General features: G+C 38.7%; 1 protein-coding gene across 1 annotated transcript in view; it reads right to left on the bottom strand.

The window, feature by feature from the left end:
• Positions 1–22132, bottom strand: part of ELP3 (elongator acetyltransferase complex subunit 3) — a 198767-nt gene that overhangs the window by 147009 nt on the left and 29626 nt on the right. Inside the window, exons 6-7 of the mRNA XM_058802830.1 lie at positions 20933–21001; positions 16786–16940 (exon numbers count right to left, since the gene is read on the bottom strand). Coding sequence (XP_058658813.1) covers positions 16786–16940; positions 20933–21001 — 224 coding nt within the window. The remainder of the gene's footprint in view (positions 1–16785; positions 16941–20932; positions 21002–22132) is intronic.

Here is a 22132-nt window from a genome sequence, read left to right as displayed (position 1 = left end):
GGGCTCACTGGGAAACATTCACAGCCCAAATATCCCACAGAGCCCTAAAAACCGAGCAAAAAACCGAATTCTGGTTAAAACGCGGCACCAGACTGCCCTACTGGGTTCACTGCAATACAGGCACAGCCTCACCGTGCTCATCCGTTACCCCAAATATCCCACAGAACCTCAAAAACCGAGCAAAAAAGCCGAATTCTGGTTAAAACGCGGCACCAGACTGCCCTACTGGGCTCACTGGAAAACATTCACAGCCTCAACGTGCTCATCTGTTACCCCAAATATCCCACAGAACCCTAAAAACCGAGCAAAAAAGCCGAATTCTGGTTAAAACGCGGCACCAGACTGCCCTGCAGGAAGCTGTCTCGCAGAAAAAGCTCAAAATTCTTATTTAGAACAGATTTCTACTTTATAAAAGCATGTTTTCGTTTTTTTTTTTAAAGCATTTTTAAAAGCAGGTTTGTTTATTGATATTAAAATTAAAATTCAGGCGTTGCTGAACCTTCAGAATGCCAAAATTGCAGACGGGTTTGGGTGGGGAGGGAGCTCCAAGCTCATCCAGCTCCTTCCCCTATCGCAGATTGCTCCAACCTGGCCTCGGACACTTCCAGGGATCCAAAACCGGCCCAAAATTCTCCGGGAATTCTGTGCCAGAACCTCGCAACCCTCCCAAAATCCCAGGCAGCGCTGCCCTCTGCCTGCAGGCACCGGCAATTCTTGGAGCCATCAGAGGAACGGCTGAAAAATCTGAAATTCAGGTGGGAATCTGAGAATTTTGGGGCTGGAGAGGTCTTTGGATGAAATATCTGAAATTAAACTGAGAACTTGAGAATTTTGGGGTTGGAGAGATCTTTGGATGAAATATCTGAAATTAAGGTGGGAAATTGAGAATTTTGGGGTTGGAGAGGTCTTTGGATGAAATATCTGAAATTTGGGTGAAAATCTGAGAATTTTGGGGTTGGAGAGATCTCTGGCTGAAATACGAGAAATTTAGGTGGGAAATTGAGAATTTTGGGGTTGGAGAGGTCTCTGGCTGAAATATCAGAAATTATGGTGGGATCTGAGAAAGGTTGGGGTTGGAGAGGTCTTTGGATGAAATATCTGAAATTAATGTGGGAAATTGAGAATTTTGGGGTTGGAGAGATCTCTGGATGAAATATGAGAAATTAAGGTGAAAATCTGAGAATGGTTGGGGTTGGAGAAGTCTTTGGATGAAATATCTGAAATTAAACTGAGAACTTGAGAATTTTGGGGTTGCAGAGGTTTCTGGCTGAAAAATCTGAAATTCAGGTGGGAATCTGAGAATGTTTGGGTTGGAGAAGTCTGTGGCTGAAATATCTGAAATTTGGGTGGGATTTGAGAATGGTTGGGGTTGGAGAATTCTTTGGATGAAATATCTGAAATTTGGGTGAAAATCTGAGAATGGTTGGGGTTGGAGATGTCTCTGGCTGAAAAATCTGAAATCCAAGGAAAAGGTGGATGGAAATCCAAGGAAAAATTAGATGGAAATCCAAGGAAAAGGTGATGGAAATCCAAGGAAAATGTGAATGGAAATCCAAGGAAAAAGTGGATGGAAATCCAAGGAAATGGTGGATAGAAATCCAAGGAAAAAGTGGATGGAAAACCGAGGAAATGGTGGATGGAAATGCAAGGAAAAGATGAATGGAAATCCAAGGAAATGGAGGACGAAAATCCAAGGAAAAGGTGGATGGAAATGCAAGGAAAAAGTGGATGGAAATCCAAGGAAAAGATGAATGGAAATCCAAGGAAATGGTGGATGGAAATCCAAGGAAAAGGTGGAAGGAATTCCAAGGAAATGGGGGATGGAAATCTGAGGAAATGGGGGATGGAAATCTGAGGAAATGGGGGATGGAAATCTGAGGAAATGGGGGATGGAAATCCAAGGAAAAAGTGGATGGAAATCCAAGGAAAAGATGAATGGAAATCCAAGGAAATGGGGGATGGAAATTCATTGAAAAAGTGGATGGAAATCCAAGGAAAAGTGAATGGAAATTCAAGGAAATCGATGGAAATGCAAGGAAATGGGGGATGGAAATCTGAGGAAAAGGTGATGGAAATCCAAGGAAAAAGGGGATGGAAATCCAAGGAAAAGGTGGATGGAAATCCAAGGAAAAAGTGGATGGAAATCCAAGGAAAAGATGAATGGAAATCCAAGGAAATGGGGGATGGAAATCTGAGGAAATGGTGGAAGGAAATCCAAGGAAAAGGTGGAAGGAATTCCGAGGAAATGGGGGATGGAAATCTGAGGAAATGGGGGATGGAAATCCAAGGAAAAGGTGGAAGGAATTCCAAGGAAATGGGGGATGGAAATCCAAGGAAAGGTGGATGGAAATCCAAGGAAATGGGGGATGGAAATCCAGGGAAAAAGTGGATGGAAATCCAAGGAAATGATGGAAGGAAATCCAAGGAAATGATGGATGGAAATTAATTGAAAAAGTGGATGGAAATCCAAGGAAAAGTGAATGGAAATTCAAGGAAATCGATGGAAATGCAAGGAAATGGGGGATGGAAATCCAAGGAAAAGATGAATGGAAATCCAAGGAAATGGAGGACGAAAATCCAAGGAAAAGGTGGATGGATGCTTTTCCCCATCCAGCTCAGGGCTGCACAATCCCAGATTTTCCTGCTTTTCCCCCATCCAGCTCAGGGCTGCACAATCCCAGATTTTCCTGCTTTTCCCCAGGCTGGCTCAGGATCTGCAATCCCAGATTTTCATGCTTTTCCCCCAGGGTGGTTCAGGGCTGCACAATCCCAGATTTTCCTGCTTTTGCCCCAGCCCAACTCAGGAGCTCCAATCCCAGATTTTCCTGCTTTTTCCCCAGGCTGGAATTCCAGCTCCTGCACGATCCCAGATTTTCCTGCCTGTCCCCAGCCTGGCTCAGGGCTGCAATCCCAGATTTTTGTGCCTGCACTCCCAGGACATTCAGGGCTGCACAATCCCAAATTTTCCTTCTTTTCCCCCAGCCCAGTTCAGCAGGTTCAGGGCTGCAATCCCAGGATGTTCAGGGCTGCACAATCCCAGATTTTCCTGCTTTTCCCCCAGCCCAGATCAGGAGGTTCAGGGCTGCAATCCCAGGAGGTTCAGGGCTGCACAATCCCAGATTTTCCTGCTTTCCCCCATCCCGGTTCAGGAGGTTCAGGGCTGCACAATCCCAGATTTTCCAGCCTTTCCCCCATCCCAGCTCAGGACTGCACAATCCCAGATTTTCCAGCCTTTCCCCCAGGGTTGTTCAGGGCTGCACAATCCCAGATTTTCCTGCTTTCCCCCATCCCGGTTCAGGAGGTTCAGGCCTGCACACTCACAGATTTTCCTGCCTTTCCCCCATCCCAGCTCAGGAGCTGCACAATCCCAGATTTTCCAGCCTTTCCCCCAGGGTTGTTCAGGGCTGCACACTCCCAGATTTCCCAGCCTTTCCCCCAGGGTTGTTCAGGACTGCACAATCCCAGATTTCCCAGCCTTTCCCCCAGGGTTGTTCAGGACCGCACAATCCCACGTTTTGCAGCTTTCCCCATCCCCGCTGTTCCCTCATTAGGAGTCCGCTCCCGCCGCTCCCGCCTCTGTGGTGACTCACGGCGGCGGCGGCGGCGCTCAACGAGCCCCGCTCCCCTCATGACTCACGGGTCAGGTGAGGGACGGGAGCAGCAATGAATTCTCATCTGCATCAGGAATTCTCATCTGCATGAGGGTTTTACATCATTTTAAACCTTCCCCCTGCCCTCCTTGTCCTCAAAGAGCAAAAAAAGCCGCAATTTTACACCTTCCTCCTGCCCTCATTGTCCTCGCTCAGAGCAAAAGGAGCCGCCATCAGCCCCGCGCTCGGGGCCGTGAGGGGAGCGCATGAGGGACAAGCAAAAAAATCCATCCAGCGGCGATTTTTTTTTGGAGATTATGAAATCATGAATAATTTTAATAATTGCAAAGCTGCTTCTAAGGAAGGGAAGCTTATCAGCGAGCCCACAGCCCGGCCTGACAGGCACCCAGAAAGTCTGGAGTGAGAAAAATGAAAACTTCTCACAACTCTCAGAAACAAAGATCGCCCCTGGCTCCGCAATTCTTTACCCACTCCTCGGCCAAGCCATTTCTCAAGCAAACTCAACCCCCTCGAGCAAAGATTTCTGTCTGAATTCCTGTTTATTCCCCCAAAAGGAAGGCGCTGCAGAAATATTAAAACCCAGGGAATTCATCTCTTTCCTTCCCTCTGGAAGTTTCCCTGTTTATCTTTGTAAAAACCAAAGTTTCGCTCGGTGAGTTCACACATTGATCTGTAAGAAAAGCAGAATTTCGGGAGATACAAGAATTTTTTTACCCTGTCCCAGTGAGGGAAAGGATCATTTTTATCAGATTAGCTGGCAGCTCAGAGAGCTGATGGAGATGAAGCAGCACAAAATGAAAATTGAAAATGACGTTGATGATAATTGAAAATTGAAAATGACGTTGGCAGAGTGATGGTCCCTCAGGTCGGTGTGTCAGCCTGGCAGCAGAGCACGGGGTAGGGACAAAAAGCAGAAATTATGGGGAAAAAGGGAGAAAATTGGGGCTTGGAGAAAGATAGGAGAGTGGAAGTGTACCAGTGTGTGGAAGGGATGAGGTGAGGTCATTTCCAACCCAAACTACATCAGAATTCTGAGATTCCAATCCAAACCCTGCCAGGATTCTGAGATTCCAACCCAAACTACATCAGAATTTTGAGATTCCAACCCAAACTGTGCCAGGATTCTGAGATTCCAACCCAAACCCTGCCAGAATTCTGAGATTCCAACCCAAACCTCATCAGAATTTTGAGATTCCAACCCAAACCCTGCCAGGATTCTGAGATTCCAACCCAAACTACATCAGGATTCTGAGATTCCAAACCAAACCATTCCAGGATTCTGAGATTCCAACCCGAACTACACCAGAATTCTGAGATTCCAAACCAAACTGTGCCAGGATTCTGAGATTCCAAACCAAACGACACCAGAATTCTGAGATTCCAACCCAAACCGTGCCAAGATTCTGAGATTCCAACCAAACCCTGCCAGGATTCTGAGATTCCAACCCAAACTACATCAGGATTCTGAGATTCCAAACCAAACCATTCCAGGATTCTGAGATTCCAACCCAAACCACATCAGAATTGCGAGATTCCAACCCAAACCCTGCCAGGATTCTGAGATTCCAACCCAAACTACATCAGGATTCTGAGATTCCAAACCAAACCATTCCAGGATTCTGAGATTCCAACCCAAACTACACCAGAATTCTGAGATTCCAAACCAAACTGTGCCAGGATTCTGAGATTCCAAACCAAACGACACCAGGATTCTGAGATTCCAACCCAAACCGTGCCAAGATTCTGAGATTCCAACCCAAACCATGCCAGGATTCTGAGATTCCAACCCAAAACCTTCCAGAATTCTGAGATTCCAACCAAACCCTGCCAGGATTCTGAGATTCCAACCCAAACTGTGCCACGATTCTGAGATTCCAACCCAAACCGTGCCAGGATTCTGAGATTCCAACTCAAACTACATCAGAATTCAGAGATTCCAACCCAAACTACTTCAGAATTCTGAGATTCCAACCCAAACCATTCCAGAATTCTGAGATTCCAACCCAAACTGTGAAGGAATTCTGAGATTCCAACCCAAACCATTCCAGAATTCTGAGATTCCAACCCAAACCCTGCCAGGATTCTGAGATTCTGTCAAGTCTCAAGGTCCTGTCCCACAGGAACAAAATCTCCTTACAAAATCGAAACTGAAATAAAGATTTGCCCAAGAAATGAATCCTGCAGATCCCACTCAGATCCCATTCAGATCCCAACAGGGAAAAGCCCTCAGAGCTCCCCAGCCATGGGAGTGGCGCCAAAAATCCAAATTTCCAAGGAAAAATCTCCCTCTCCAGCAGATTTCATCATCCCCAAAATTTACAATTTTAAAGCTGTAAAAAATCCAGTTTTATCTGTAATTCAGTGGATTTTTTTCCCATGGAGGAGCTGAATCCTGGCCACAAACAGAAATAAATTCCACCCCTCCCAATGCAACTCCAGCAACTCCCACAGAGTGATTTTTATAGTAAAAATATATTTTAACAAAATATAAACCTTGATTTTCATCTTAAAAATATAAACCTTATGTTAAAAATTTAAACCTTGATTTTTATATTAAAAATATAAACCTTGATTTTCATGTTAAAAATATAAACCTTATACTAAAAATATAAACCTCGATTTTTATATTAAAAATATAAACCTTCTATTAAAAATACAAGCCTTAATTTTTATATTAAAAATATAAACCTTGATATTGATGTTAAAAATATAAACCTCATGTTAAAAATATAAACCTTATGTTAGAAATATAAACCTTGATTTTTATATTAAAAATATAAACCTTGATTTTGATGTTAAAAATAGAAATTTTGATATTTATCTGCTGAGGAACCCCCAGTGATTTTTGTCACCCTCTCCCGGTGTCACTTTGCCTTTAAAACATAAAAATTAAATATTTTTTCCCTTTCTTATCTATCCAGCAGCTTAAAAAATGATTTGAGGCTCAATAAAATCAGCTAAAACACCTGCAACAGCAGAAAAAAAAAATAAAAGATAAAATAAAATATGGACTTGCCAGAGCATGAATCACTGCAATGATGTGAATGAGTTCCCTGAGGAGCCGTGTCCTTCACAAAGTCTTTTTCCAACTTATTTTTTATTTTATTTTGATCAAATCCCACTTGCGAAGAGCAGCAGGGGATTTTTGTTGGGTTTTTGAGCAAGAAAAAGCGGGAGGAAAAAAAAAGAAATAAATAAAAGAAATAATGAAAGAAATCAAAGAAATCGAAGGAGCTCAAGGGTTTGGCGCCCTCCAGTGGAAAATTGGAATGAAGTTGCAGCTTTGAAATATAAAAAATTGGATTTAAAATCATTTCTGGTGGAAATGATGGATTTAAAATAATTTCATTTAGAGGTGAGAGCTCTAAAATCAGATTTTTTTGGGGGTTTTTTTGGGTATTTTTTGGGGGGTGCTTTTTGGAGTTTTTTTGGGGGTATTTTTTTGTTGGAATCCATAAGGTTAGAGGATTTTTAGGAAATGGTTTAAAGAAGTATGTAGGATGGAAGATCCAGGAGTAACAGAAATTATTACACGTGACATGAAGGCATGAAAGAGGATGGGAAGAGCATGAAAGCAAGGCTGCTTCAATAGACCAGGGAAAAGTTAAAATTCTTGTGATTTTGAAAGGAACGCTTGATAAAAATCTGATTTTAGAGCTCTCACCTCTAAATTAAATTATTTTAAATCCAATTTTTTATATTTCAAAGCTGCAACTTCATTCCAATTTTCCACTGGAGGGCGCCAAACCCTTGAGCTCCTTTGATTTCTTTTATTTCTTTCATTATTTCTTTTATTTATTTCTTTTTTTCCCTCCCGCTTTTTCTTGCACAAAAACCCAACAAAAATCCCCTGCTGCTCTTCGCAAGTGGGATTTGATCACAATAAAATCAAAAATAAGTTGGAAAAAGACTTTGTGAAGGACACGGCTCCTCAGGGAACTCATTCACATCGTTTTACGCCTCCCCAAAACTTGGAGTTTTGTTGGCACTGCAGAAAAGTTTCCCGAGCAGCAGATGTGACAAACCACAGCAGGCCTCGGTGGAACTGCCTTTGGGAGGGCAACAAGGTCATTTACTGGGTATTTTAGGAGGTTAGCATGAACTGAGCTCTGTTCTTCGTCTCCTATGAACCAGGCTTTGTTTTAGCTACCATTACGTGTGTTTTGTAAGATTATAAAGATATCTTATAAATCTTTGATAAGACTTATAAGATTGGATAGAACGCTCGTCAATCCGTGTCTTCTGTGTGTGATTGGCTGAAATCCAGACTGAGATGATTTTATGGATTGCTGTATCATGCCACCCTCGGGAGACATTCGGGTGTGGATCAGGGAGCTGTCGTGTCCCCATTTTGTATTTTGAGGCTGACGTGTTGGAAATAAAAACAAAAATCTCTTCACTGGTCTGGTTACGATGTTGTCCGATTCTGGACGCTTTGCCGCGGCCTAGCGTTGGAAAAGAAATGAAATTTAGCAAAATATTTAATTATAGTGAGTTGTGTGTGAACTGGTTTGTTAAAAAGTAGTTTTGTAGCCGTTGAAAGTGTGTGTTGGGTTTTGTGTGTAACCTAGCAGATAGTCTTAGGGATTTAATAAATAATTAAACCAGCGCAGCAAAGTCAGAATGCCAACCTGTCTGGAGGCAGCGTACAACGCTCTGAGAATAAGATAAGCAGAGGATTCATGATCCTGTTTGTGAGCCAAGGAATGTGACCAGGCAAGGGGAACGGGGAGCTGTTTCTTGGAGACTTTCTGGTGAATCGCACGGATAAGAGGGAAGCACCCATACGTGAATTTGGGGGCTGAAGCCCCAAAGCAGATAGCCTTCAAGAAATAATGAGTGAAAACACAGAATGTGAGGCATTTGAAGAAAGCAGAGCATTTAGGAAACACACAGAGCAATAAATGGGCTAAAGCACGGAACACAGTGACAGGAAAGAGAGACAGGGATGGGGGAACTGATGGGCTGAGCACGTTCAGAGCCGACAATGTCAAACCGACCCTAAGAGCCTCGCCAAGCCACGGGGACCAAGCCAAGCACACCGGGAATTGGCCAAATTAGGAAAGGGGTTCAAAGGTTCAAGGAGGAAGACTCATCTGGAGACCCCAGCCCATGATGAAGGCAACCGGAACAACCACCAAGATGATCCTCAAAAGAGGTGTCCCCGCCCACGCTCCGCCTACGCCACGCCCCTTATGAATATTCATGCAAAGATATGATTATGTATATGATCTGATGTAATCCTATATCCAAAACTGTATAAAAGGCTTGCCTTTGTTACGGGAAACTCAGAAATCCATTTTGTGATTTCCCCGACGCGTCGCAATAAAATACCTCCTGCTTATCTGACTTAAGCTGAGTCTCTTAGGCAGTTATTCTCGCCTTTTGGGGCAAAATTCGGCATCAGGGCTCGGGTTTGAGGGACGTGAGTCCCCCGAGCTCCCCGGGCCCTTAATAAAGCACCCACAAAACTTATCCGAGTTTTTTGTCATTTATCAATCGGGCAACACGATGAACCAGGCTTTGTTTTAGCTCCCATGGCGGGTGTTTTGTAAGATTGGATAGAACGCTCGTCAATACGTGTCTGCTGTGTGTGATTGGCTGAAATCCAGACTGAGATGATTTTATGGATTTCTGTATCATGCCACCCTCGGGAGACATTCTGGTGTGGATCAGTGAGCTGTCGTGTCCCCATTTTGTATTTTGAGGCTGACGTGTTGGAAATAAAAACAAAAATCTCTTCACTGGTCTGGTTACGATGTTGTCCGATTCTGGACGCTTTGCCGCGGCCTAGCGGGTTCCTTTTTAAGCCGTGGGTTCCTGACACAATTGGAATTATATCCGCCCTTCCCCCGCAATCGGTGCCCCGTGTGAGGAGAGCCCCGTCCGAGGATGTAGAAAAGAAGAAAAAAAGAAAAATCTTGGATGTCCCAGCCGCGGAGACCCAAGCGTTAACAAGGAGGACACGGCATCATCTCTCCCGCCAAAGCCAAAGAATTTGTAAGTAACTTTTCTCAGGAGAGGCTTGGGTAACGGGAAAAGGAAAATGAGAACAAAGTTATCAAAAGTTGGATGTTACAAGAAACCATAAACGAAAATGAGAACAAAGTTATCAAAAGTTGGATGTTACAAGAAACTGTAAACGAAAATGCGAACAAAGTTATCCAAAGTTGGATGTTACAAGAAACTGTAAACGAAAATGAGAACAAAGTTATCAAAAGTTGGATGTTACAAGAAACTGTAAACGAAAATGCGAACAAAGTTATCAAAAGTTGGATGTTACAAGAAACTGTAAACGAAAATGAGAACAAAGTTATCAAAAGTTGGATGCTGCAAGAAACTGTATAAAAAGACAACGTTACAAGAGAAAGCTCCTTCTGCAGTCTCAAAAACTGAATTTAAAAACTTACTTATCTGAGTTAAGGCGAATACGCAAGATTTGAATTTGCAGTCTGCTTTTACTTTTCATTTTTGGGATCAGATAAACTGGAGAATCTATAATCTAGTCTCTCTCAAAAAAGATGAAAGCTCAAGAGAACTTGTGCCGGTTTGCAGAGCGCTGTTGGAGTGTTTTAAACAAACTGATAATAATAAGATCAACTCGGACTCAGAAAAGAAAGCTTCTGGTTCTGTCTCATTAAATTCCAGTGAACCGGAGACTGCGTGTGTATCGGAGAATGTTACAAGTGTTGTTTCAAATGCTGAAAGTTTTGCTTTGAACTCTGTTGAAAAAAAATCTTTCTTCTCTCTCTCTGGGAAAAAATGAGACTCTTTCAGACTTTTCTTTGCGTTGTTGTGTTAATGTAAAAATATGTGACTCTTGTAAGGGGGATGGGACAAAATGCGTAGAAAATGAGAATGAAAAAGTGTCTGTACCTTCTAAAATTGTTTGTGCAGAGACACTGAAACCTGAATTAAATTCTTCTATGCCTGAGATAGAAGCTGAGAGTGTCACTTCCACTCAACAAATTGTGGTTCCGGGGAACTCTTTTTCAGTTAAGCAAAAACAGTTTTTCTGGTGTTTGTCAATCTATAGACACAAAGAAAGAAAAATTAGCTTTAAGAGTAGAGTCCTTTAAAAAGACAGATAACTCTCAAAAACCTAAAAAAACCACGAGTTGAGTTCTTAAAATGTCACGATCCTAATTCTTGCATTTTAAACCAAAACCAGGTAAGTTTAAAACCTAGACTTAGAGACCCCGCAGCTGAATTTTTCTTGGCAAAGGAACAACGTGAAACTTGCGGTAAAGCAGCGAACTCCAAGTTCAAAAATTCAGCAATTTTCCCCGGACAGGAGAGCACAGCTCTGTCCCAGCCCCTCGGGGCCGGGCCTCAGACGAGAGGTGCTGTCTGGGGGACTCCAGCCCTGCTTTTATGGCCGAGTTCCCAGAGTTATCAGAACTCCTGGACAAGAGCACAGTGACCCTGTCAGGAATTTAGATCTAAGCAGAGTGCCTAGAAAGTTTGGATTTAGTGATTTTTCAGAATCGGAAAATATAGTGGTTACAAGTAAAAGTCAACCTGTCGCCGATCAAAGTGACAATTTTGATTTTTCCATTAAATTTACCTGATTGGTCATACGTTAATCAGAAACTAGAAAAATATTCAGATTTAAAAGAACAATATCTTGCTTTACCAGTAAAATAGAGAAGAAATGACAGAAATCCAAAATACGAAAGGCTTGATCATCGTGATATAAAAGATTTGCGACGAGCTTTGAAAGAAAGTAGATTTTCTTCTCCCTATTTTAATAGTGTGTTGAAAAATACTTTTAACTCTCCTGATTTAGCTCCTGCTGATTGCAGGAATGTGGCCTCTCTGATCTTAACCAATTCACAGCACCCACTATGGGAATTACAATGGAAAAAAACTACTTAATAAGTTGGTTGAAGGATATGCAAATACTGATTATGCCAACGTAGATGTTGCTCAATTAGCCGGTGATTCACCTTACAGCAGGCCTGAAAATGAAGCAGCTGAACTGCCCAGGCCTGTGTTAGCAGACATTCAAAATGCTGCTAAAAAAGCCTTGCTTTCACTTGAGCCCCCTGGCTCTCATTTGAGTTCTTATCCACTGATCAAACAAGGTGAAACTGAACCTTATGGTTCTTTTTTGGATAGATTGACTCCAGCAGTTGAAAGGCAATGCCCAGATGAACAAGCCCGCTCTTATATCATTCAAAATCTTGCTTCTGTAAATGCTAATGATGAATGTAGAAAAATTATTTTAGCTTTGCCTGATCAGCCTCCAACAATTACACAGATGCTAACAGCTTGCAGTAAACTCAGGAGTTCACAAAACACTGCAAATTCACAGGTCAATGCTTTGGAAGAAACACTGGAACACAATTTGACACAACGAATGGATAAAATTGAAAAGCTTTCAGAAAAACAAGGCAAATGTTGAGAAAATTCTGTTAATGCTGTACAAGTAAACCCTAATAAAAAGCCTGTCTGCTTTGGTTGTTATCACCGCGCCTGAGTGGGCGCTGCTGGTGAGAGAGAGACGGTGAATCTTGTTTCTTGATCAGAAGGCTTGATTTATTAAGATATTATATATAATACATTATTACTGTACTAATCAGAATATAGAGAGGTTTGCAGAGCAGCTAGGCCAGGCTAAGAATAGATAGAAAGAATCCACAACAAAGTTGTGTTCAAGGACTCAGTCCCCTGGCTGGCACTGGTGATTGGCCCTTAATTATAAACATGGGAAATGAGCCAATCAAGGTGCCCCTGGTGCATCCCCCAGCAGCTGATAATAATTGTTTACCGTGTCTGCTGGAGCCTCTGGCCTCCCCAAGACACAGAAACCCGAGAGAAAGGATTTCTGTGGAGAAATGTCTGCGATAGGTTGTGGTAAACTAAAGCACCTTAAAAAAGATTGCTGTGGGACATCAAATGAAATTTCTATTTGCCCTCGATGCCGAAAGGGAAGGCATCTTGCTACGTTCTGTCACTATTTGACATCAACGGCAACCCTCTGTCGTTAAACGTCGGGAACGGCGCGTGCCACCGGCGCAGACACAGCTCTGGTGCCCACTCGCTGTAAACTCCCTTCGCCGGGTGTGCCTACACCTCTGCTCCCCTTCCCCCCGAGCCCCCGCTGGGCTGTCAGTCAGGGTTAACGTTCCAGCAAGGTGTCCTGTGGTTGGTCGAGTTCAAAGGATGCCCCTCAGGCCAGGGGTCATTGGCCTGTCTGGGTGTCATCCCCCCCTGAGACCCTGCCCCTGTCACCTGGTTGGTGCTCACCTGTCCCTCCCCTCCCCCTGTCCCTGAGCTTAAAATGGTGATCAGGGCATGCGGCCGAATTCTGTTGGAGCAGGTCCTCACGTTCAGACCTCTGTAACCATGGAATAAACCTCTGGACATTAAACCCTCCAGCAGAATTCTCTCCTTTTCTGTTCACCATCGCCTGAAGCCATTCCTCCTGAGGTAACGGGGTTCCAACAAGCCTGGCCTTGTTCAGTGCCCAGCTGCAACCTCCAGCAAGCCAAGGTGTCTCTGGGGTGACACACCAAGGTGTCTCTGGGTTGGGTGACACACCAAGGTGTCTCTGGGTTGGGTGACACACCAAGGTGTCTCTGGGGTGACACACCAAGGTGTCTCTGGGGTGACACACCAAGGTATCTCTGGGGTGACACAGAGGGTCAGACCGGCCCAGGCACAATCCAACTGGTCGTGTTGGGATTCCTAAACCTCTGTATTTAAACCCTCCAGCAGAATCCTCTCCTTTTTCTCTTCACCACCTCCTGAGGTAAACAGAGTTCCTAACAACCTTGGCCTTGTTCAGTGCCCAGCTGCAACCACCAGCAAGCCAAGGTGTCTCTGGGGTGACACACCAAGGTGTCTCTGGGTTGGGTGACACACCAAGGTGTCTCTGGGTTGGGTGACACACCACAGCTGCTGCCTTTGGCCCGGCAGTGAGGGTCAGACCGGCCCAGGCACAATCCAACTGGTCATGTTGGGATTCTTAAACCTCTGGATTTAAACCCTCCAGCAGAATCCTCTCCTTTTCTCTTCACCATCGCCTGAAGCCATTCCTCCTGAGATAAACAGAGTTCCTCACAAACCTGGCCTTGTTCAGTGCCCAGCTGCAACCTCCAGCAAGCCAAGGTGTCTCTGGGTTGGGTGACACACCAAGGTGTCTCTGGGTTGGGTGACACACCAAGGTGTCTCTGGAGTGACACACCAAGGTGTCTCTGGGGTGACACACCAAAGTGTCTCTGGGGTGACACACCAAGGTGTCTCTGGGTTGGGTGACACACCAAGGTGTCTCTGGGTTGGGTGACACACCAAGGTGTCTCTGGAGTGACACACCAAGGTGTCTCTGGGTTGGGTGACACACCAAGGTGTCTCTGGGTTGGGTGACACACCAAGCTGTCTCTGGGGTGACACACCAAGGTGTCTCTGGGGTGACACACCACAGCTGCTGCCTTTGGCCCGGCAGCGAGGGTCAGACTGGCCCAGGCACAATCCAACTGGTCGTGTTGGGATTCCTATTCCAATACCCACTGGCAATGGGTGAATGTTCCCACCGGGCTGGTCGCGTCACAAAAGGATTGTCATGTGTAAAAATTCCAACCAAAGTGATTTTCTACCTGTCACAGGATGGGATTGTCGTGACGTATATAATCTGACAGGATGGGATTGTCGTGATGTATATAATCTGACAGGATGGGATTGTCGTGATGTATATAATCTGACAGGATGGGATTGTCGTGATGTATATAATCTGTTGATGTCTCGTTGTCCAAGTCTGGTCCTCAGTTCACAGAAATTTCCAGGATTCAAGATTCTACTACTGCATAAATGATCTGCTCATCACAACTTCAAGAGAATCGCAGAATCACAGAAATTCTAGGCTGAAAGAGACCTGTAAGGTCATCAAGTCCAACCCATGTTCTAACACTTCAACTAGATCACGGCAGCAAGAGCCACATCCGGTCTTTGTCATCGCGCACAGAGACGCAGCAAACCCGTGCTGGCATTGGGACTGAAATCCAAAAACCTGCACTTGACATTTCTACAACGAAACTCCAAAGACGCAACAAAGATTCAAGACTGAGACATCAACTCTTCAAAGAAACCATCAACTCTTCAAACAAAGAAAACCTCATCACCGGACTTTAACTGTAGTTCGAGTTTTCAGCTTTTCCCTCAACCTCTTAATTTGGTCACAGATTTTGCTGATGTTGCTAATGCTGATGTTCAATTTTGAAAGATGTCGGTAATGAAACTTTACATCATTGGCTCTCCTGTCTTTTCACAACTTTGCAATGTGGAACTGACCCATGTCGTGTTTCTCACATCAGGGTGTTCGTGTTTGCGCAGTCGCCTTCTCGGGGGTCTTCCCTTGTGGGAAGGGAAGCAAAAACTCAGGAATTGTTTTCAAACCTGAGAGCCTCAGGGACGTTACTGGGGTGTGCCCAGAGCACGGTGCAGGTGTGAATGCACAATTTCATCAATAATTGCCATTGTGTATTTATAAATAAGGTATATTTACAGGGTATATTTATAAATAAATACAAAATAGATCAATAAATAATTTAAATTATGAATATTTCCCACCTGAGAGCCTCAGGGACATTACTGGAGCTGTGCCCAGGGCACGGTGCAGGTGTGAATGCACAATTTCATCAATAATTTCCATTTTATATTCCTAAATATGATATATTTACAGGGTATATTTATAAATAAATACAAAATAGATGAATAAATAATTTAAATTATGAATATTTCCCACCTGAGAGCCTCAGGGACGTTACTGGAGCTGTGCCCAGGGCACGGTGCAGGTGTGAATGCACAATTTCATCAATAATTCCCATTTTATATTCCCAAATATGATATATTTACATGGTATATTTATAAATAAATACAAAATAGATCAATAAATAATTGAAATTTTCAATATTTCCCACCTGAGAGCCTCAGGGACGTTACTGGAGCTGTGCACACACAGGGCACGGTGCAGGTGTGAATGCACAATTTCATGAATAATTCCCATTGTGTATCCATAAATACGGTATATTTACAGGGTATATTTATAAATAAATATAAAATGGACAAATAAATAATTTAAATTATGAATGTTTCCCACCTGGCAGCCTCAGCCACGTTATTGGAAGTGTGCACACACAGGGCACAGTGCAGGTGTGAATGCACAATTTCATCAATAATCGCCATTGTATATTCATAAATACGGCATATTTACAGGGTATATTTATAAATAAATATAAAATAGATCAATAAATAATTGAAATTTTCAGTATTTCCCACCTGGCAGCCTCAGGGACGTTACTGGAGCTGTGCACACACAGGGCACGGTGCAGGTGTGAATGCACAATTTCATCAATAATTTCCATTGTGTATTTATAAATATGACATATTTACATGGTATATTTATAAATAAATATAAAATAAATCAATAAATAATTGAAATTTTCAGTATTTCCCACCTGACAGCCTCAGGGCCGTTATTGGAGCTGTGCACACACAGGGCACGGTGCAGGTGTGAATGCACAATTTCATCAATAATTCCCATTGTGTATTTATAAATATGGTATATTTACAGGGTATATTTAAAAATAAATATAAAATGGACAAATAAATAATTGAAATTTTCAATATTTCCCACCTGGCAGCCTCAGGGACGTTACTGGAGCTGTGCACACGCAGGGCACGGTGCAGGTGTGAATGCACAATTTCATCAATAATTTCCATTGTGTATTTATAAATATGGTATATTTACATGGTATATTTATAAATAAATATAAAATAGATCAATAAATAATTGAAATTTTCAATATTTCCCACCTGGCAGCCTCAGGGCCGTTATTGGAGCTGTGCACACGCAGGGCACGGTGCAGGTGTGAATGCACAATTTCATGAATAATTTCCATTGTGTATTTATAAATATGACATATTTACATGGTATATTTATAAATAAATATAAAATAGATCAATAAATAATTGAAATTTTCAATATTTCCCACCTGGCAGCCTCAGGGCCGTTATTGGAGCTGTGCACACACAGGGCACGGTGCAGGTGTGAATGCACAATTTCATCAATAATCGCCGTTGTATATTCATAAATACGGCATATTTACAGGGTATATTTATGAATCAATATAAAATAGATCAATAAATAATTGAAATTTTCAGTATTTCCCACCTGACAGCCTCGGCCACGTTGTTGGAGGTGTGCCCGGAGAGGGCGTCGTGCAGGTTCCGGATGAAGAAATCTCGGTAATCCTCGGGCAGGGCCATGAACGTTCCTCCCATCACGATGAATTCAACCTTGTCCACGCTGTGCCCCAGCTGCTGCAGCTGGAAATGCAATAAAATAAATTAAAATCAAAATTATTACAAAAAAAATCAAATTATTACAGGAAAAATTCAAATTATCGCAGGAAAAATTCAAATTCTCACTCCCATCGCAATGAACTCCACCTTGTCCACGCTGTGCCCCAGCTGCTGCAGCTGGAAATGAAATAAAATAAATTAAAATAAAAATTATTACAGGAAAAACTCAAATTATTAAAGGAAAAATTCAAATTATCGCAGGAAAAATTCAAATTCTCGCTCCCATCGCAATGAGCTCCACCTTGTCCACGCTGTGCCCCAGCTGCTGCAGCTGGAAATTAAAAATATATCCAAAAAAATTCAAATTATTACAAAAAAAATCAAATTATTACAGGAAAAATTAAAATTATTACAAAAAAAATTCAAATTATTACAGAAAAAATTCAATTTATCCCGCCCATCACGATGAGCTCCACCCTGTCCACGCTGTGCCCCAGCTGCTGCAGCTGGAAATAGAATAAAATAAAATGAAATTCAAATTATTACAGAAAAAATGAAAAAAATCACCAGAAAAATTCAAATTATCCCAGGAAAAATTCAAATCATCACAAGGAAAATTCAAATTATGCCAGGAAAAATCAGAAATTTGGGATTTACCCCAAAGATTTCGCAGCAATTCTGGATTTCCCCAAGCTGTGTTGGATTTTTTGCTGTTTCAGCAGTGAAATTTCCGGTTTGTGAAGGTTTTTTAAATTCAATTTTTTGTAAAAACTCCATAAAAATTTCAATTTTCCCTGGGAGAACTCAGGGCAGGGACTGGAGGGGATTTTGCTGAAAAATCGGAATTTTTGCTCTTGGAAATGGCCCCAACTGGGAAAAGGCAAAAAATTCTTTGGATTTCCTTTCAAACCTCAAATTTCCCTTCAATTCTCCAAATTCTCCTTTCAAATTTAAAATTTTCCTTTAATCTTTAAAATTTCCTTTAATCTTTACAATTTCCTGTAATCCTTTTTTCTTTATTCCTTCAAATTTCCCTTACTCCTCAAAATTCTCCTTTAAAATTTCATAGATTTAACTCTAAAAATTGAAATATAAATTTTTAAATTTTGAATTTTTAAATTTTTAATTTTCTAATTCCCTTACTCCTCAAAATTTTCCTTTAAAATTTCAGATTGAACTCTAGAAATTGAAATTTAAATTTTTTACTTTTTAATTTTTAAATTCTTAATTTTTAATTTCCCTTACTCCTCAAAATTTTCCTGTAAAAGTTCATAGATTTAACTCTAAAAATTGAAATTTAAAATTTAAAAATTCAAAATTTAAAAATTTTAATTTTTAATTTCCCTTACTCCTCAAAATTTTCCTTTAAAATGTCATAGATTTAACTCTAAAATTGAAATTTAAATTTTGAATTTTTAAATTTTAAAATTTTAATTTCCCTTACTCTTCAAAATTCTCCTTTAAAATTTCATAGATTTAACTCTAAAAATTGAAATTAAAATTTTCAAATTTTGAATTTTTAAAATTTTGAATTTTTAATTTCCCTTACTCCTTGAAATTTTCCTGTAAAATGTCATAGCTTTACCTCTAAAAATTGAAATTTAAATTTTTAATTTTTTAATTTTTAGTTTTTAATTTCCCTTGCTCCTCAATGTTTTACTGTCAAATTTCATAGATTTAACTCTAAAAAATTGAAATTACGTTTAAATTTTGAATTTTTAAATTTTTAATTTTTTAATTTCCCTTACTCCTTGAAATTTTCCTGTAAAATTTCATAGATTTAACTGTAAAAATTGAAATTTAAATTGTTAAATTTTGCCATTTTAAATTTTCAATTTTCAATTTCCCTTACTCCTTAAAATTTTCCTTTAGGATTTCATAGATTAAATTTTAAAAATTGAAATTTAAATTTTTAAATTTTAAATCTTTAATTTCCCTTACTCCTCCAAATTTTCCTTTAAAATTTAATAGATTTAACTCTAAAAATTGAAATTTAAATTCTTAAACTTTTAAATTTAAAATTTTCAATTTTTTAATTTCTGCAGTTCACCAGTTGGAAATTTTCTTTTCAGTGTCAAAAATTTCCAGTCATTTTCAAAATCCTGAGGGAAAAAATTCTGAATTTGTGGAGAATTTTCCTAAAAAATTCCCAATTTTTACACAGAAATGAGAGCTGGGCAATGGAAAATTGACAAATTCAACTCTGGAAATTTATTTTTTATTTTTAAATTCTTCACTTTTAACTTTTAATTCCTATTTTGGAATTTTTAAAGTTTTTAATTTTTAAGTTTTAACTTTTAATTTCTAAATTTTTAATTTTAATTTTTTAACTTGTAAAATTTTTAATAATTTTTACTTTTTAAAATTTTTAATTTGTTATTTTGTAATTTCTAATTTTATTTTTAATTTTTTGAATTTAAATTTTTAAATTTTAAAGTTTTGAAATTTTAGTTTTAAAGTTTTTAATTTTGAATTTTTTGAATTTTAAAGTTTTTAATTTTTAATTTTTTAATTCTTCATTTTTGATGTTTAATTTCGAATTTTTAATTTTTAATTCTGAATTTCTGCAGTGCATAAGTTCCAAAAACGGAAATAATTTGATTTTTTTATCTAAAATTGAATAAAATTGAATAAAACTGAATAAAATTCACCTGCTGCACTCTGCGCCTGCTCTGATTTAACTCTAGAAATTTCAATTTTAATTTTTAATTTCTAATTTTTGATTTTTAAATTTTCTTTTTTAAATTTTAATTTTTATTTTTTAATTTTTAAATTTTTAATTTTGAATTTTTGCAGCCCAACAGTTCAAAAAATGGAAATAATTTGATTTTTTCATCTAAAATTGGATAAAATTTAATAAAATTTAATAAAATTCATAAACTTTCCCTGCTGCACTCTGTGCCTGCTCTGATTTAACTCTAGAAATTTCAATTTTAATTTTAATTTCTAATTTTTAATTTTTAATTTCTGCAGCCCACCATTTGAAAAATTTCCTTTAATTCTCAAAATCCTGAGGGAAAAATTCTGAATTTTTGTAGAATTTTCCACTGGATTTGGAGATCAATAAAAAACGAAACTTTTCACATCCAATTCTCCACAACAAACCCAAATCAAATTCCTTTGGAATGATTATTAAAAATGGAATGAAATGGAAAGAAATGGAATTAACAAATGGAATGAAATGGAAAGAAATGGAATGAAATGGAATTAAATTTAATAAAATGGAATAAAATGGAAAAAAATGGAATAAAATCGAATTAAATGGAATGAAATGGAATGAAATGAAATTAAAAAATGGAATAAAATGGAATTAAAAAATGGAATAAAATGGAATGAAATGGAATTAAAAAATGGAATGAAATGGAATGAAATGGAATCAAAAAATGGAATGAAATGGAATAAAATGGAATGGAATGGAATGAAATGAAATTAGATGAAATGAAGTAAGTGAAGTAGTGAAGTGAAGTGAATGAACCCACCTGCTGCAGGTGAACGAAGTGAAATGAAATGAAGTGAATGAACCCACCTGCTGCAGGTGAATGAAGTGAAATGAAATGAATGAACCCACCTGCTGCAGGTGAATGAAGTGAAATGAAATGAATGAACCCACCTGCTGCAGGTGAATGAAGTGAAATGAAATGAATGAACCCACCTGCTGCAGGTGAATGAAGTGAAATGAAATGAATGAACCCACCTGCTGTAGCCGCTGCCGTGCCTGCAGGAAGGGGTCGTAGCTTTAATCTCAATTGGAATAAAATGGAATAAAATGGAATACAATAAAATAAAATAAAATTAAATTACATGGAATTAAATTTAATTTAATTTAATTAATTAATTAGATTTACCTGCTGCAGCCGCTGCCGTGCCTGCAGGAAGGGGTCGTAGCTTTAATCTCAATTGGAATAAAATGGAATAAAAAGGAATCAAATGGAATACAATAAAATTAAATGGAATTAAATGGAATTAAATTAAATGAAATGGAATTAAATAAAATTTAATTAATTAATTAGATTTACCTGCTGCAGCCGCTGCCGTGCCTGCAGGAAGGGGTCGTAGCGCGCCCGGATCGCCCTCATCGACGTCGGCTGAAAACACAAAAATTCCATTTTCAAACCAAATCTCCATCAAAAATGGAATTAAAAACCCCAAAATGGTGAAAATTGGAAACCCTGAGGGACCCAAAGGCTCCAAACCCGCAAAGGAAAAACCGGAAAATTTTCAATTGGAATTTGGCGCCTGAAAAGCTGGAAAAAGTCAAAGATTTCTAACAGAAAACACCAAAATTCTCCCTTTTTTATTGTAAAATTCTTCCATTTTTATTTTAAAATTCTTAAATTTTTATCCCAAAATTCTCCCATTTTTATTTGAAAATTATTCAGTTTTTATTTTAAAATTCTTCAATTTTTATCCCAAAATTCTTCCATGTTTATTTTAAAATTATTCAATTTTTATTCCAAAATTCTTCAATTTTTATTCAAAAATGACTCAATTTTTTTCCCAAAATTATTCAACTTTTATTTTTAAAATTCTTCAATTTTTATTTTAAAATTCTTCAAATTGTATCCCAAAATTCTTCCATTTTTATTTTAAAAATATTCAATTTTTATTTTAAAATTCTTCAATTTTTATTCCAAAATTCTTCAATTTTTATTTTAAAATTCTTCCATTTTTATTTTAAAATTCTTCCATTTTTATCCCAAAATTCTTCCATTTTTATTTTAAAATTCTTCAATTTGTATCCTAAAATTCTTCAATTTTTATTTTAAAATTCTTCAATTTTTATTCCAAAATTCTTCAATTTTTATTTTTAAAATTCTTCAATTTTTATTTAAAAATTCTTTAATTTTTATTTTAAAATTCTTCAATTTTTATTCTAAAATTCTTCAATTTTTATTTTAAAATTCGTCAATTTTTATCCCAAAATTGTTCAATTTTTATTTTAAAATTCTTAAATTTTTACTCCAAAATTCTTCAATTTTTTATTCCAAAATTATTCCATTTTTATTCCAAAATTCTTCAATATTTTTTTTAATTCTTCAATTTTTATTCCAAAAATCTACAATTTTTATATTAAAATTATTCAATTTTTATCCCAAAATTATTCAATTTTTATTTTAAATTTCTTCAATTTTTATTCCAAAATTATTCCATTTTTAACATTATTCAATTTTTGTTTTAAAATTCCTCAATTTTTATTTTAAAATTCTTCAATTTTT

This window comes from Ammospiza caudacuta, chromosome 3 (genome assembly GCF_027887145.1).
Source record: "Ammospiza caudacuta isolate bAmmCau1 chromosome 3, bAmmCau1.pri, whole genome shotgun sequence".
Classification (NCBI taxonomy): Eukaryota; Metazoa; Chordata; class Aves; order Passeriformes; family Passerellidae; genus Ammospiza; species Ammospiza caudacuta.
Note: the sequence above shows the minus strand (reverse complement) of the source record. Positions and strands in the feature narration are given on the sequence as shown.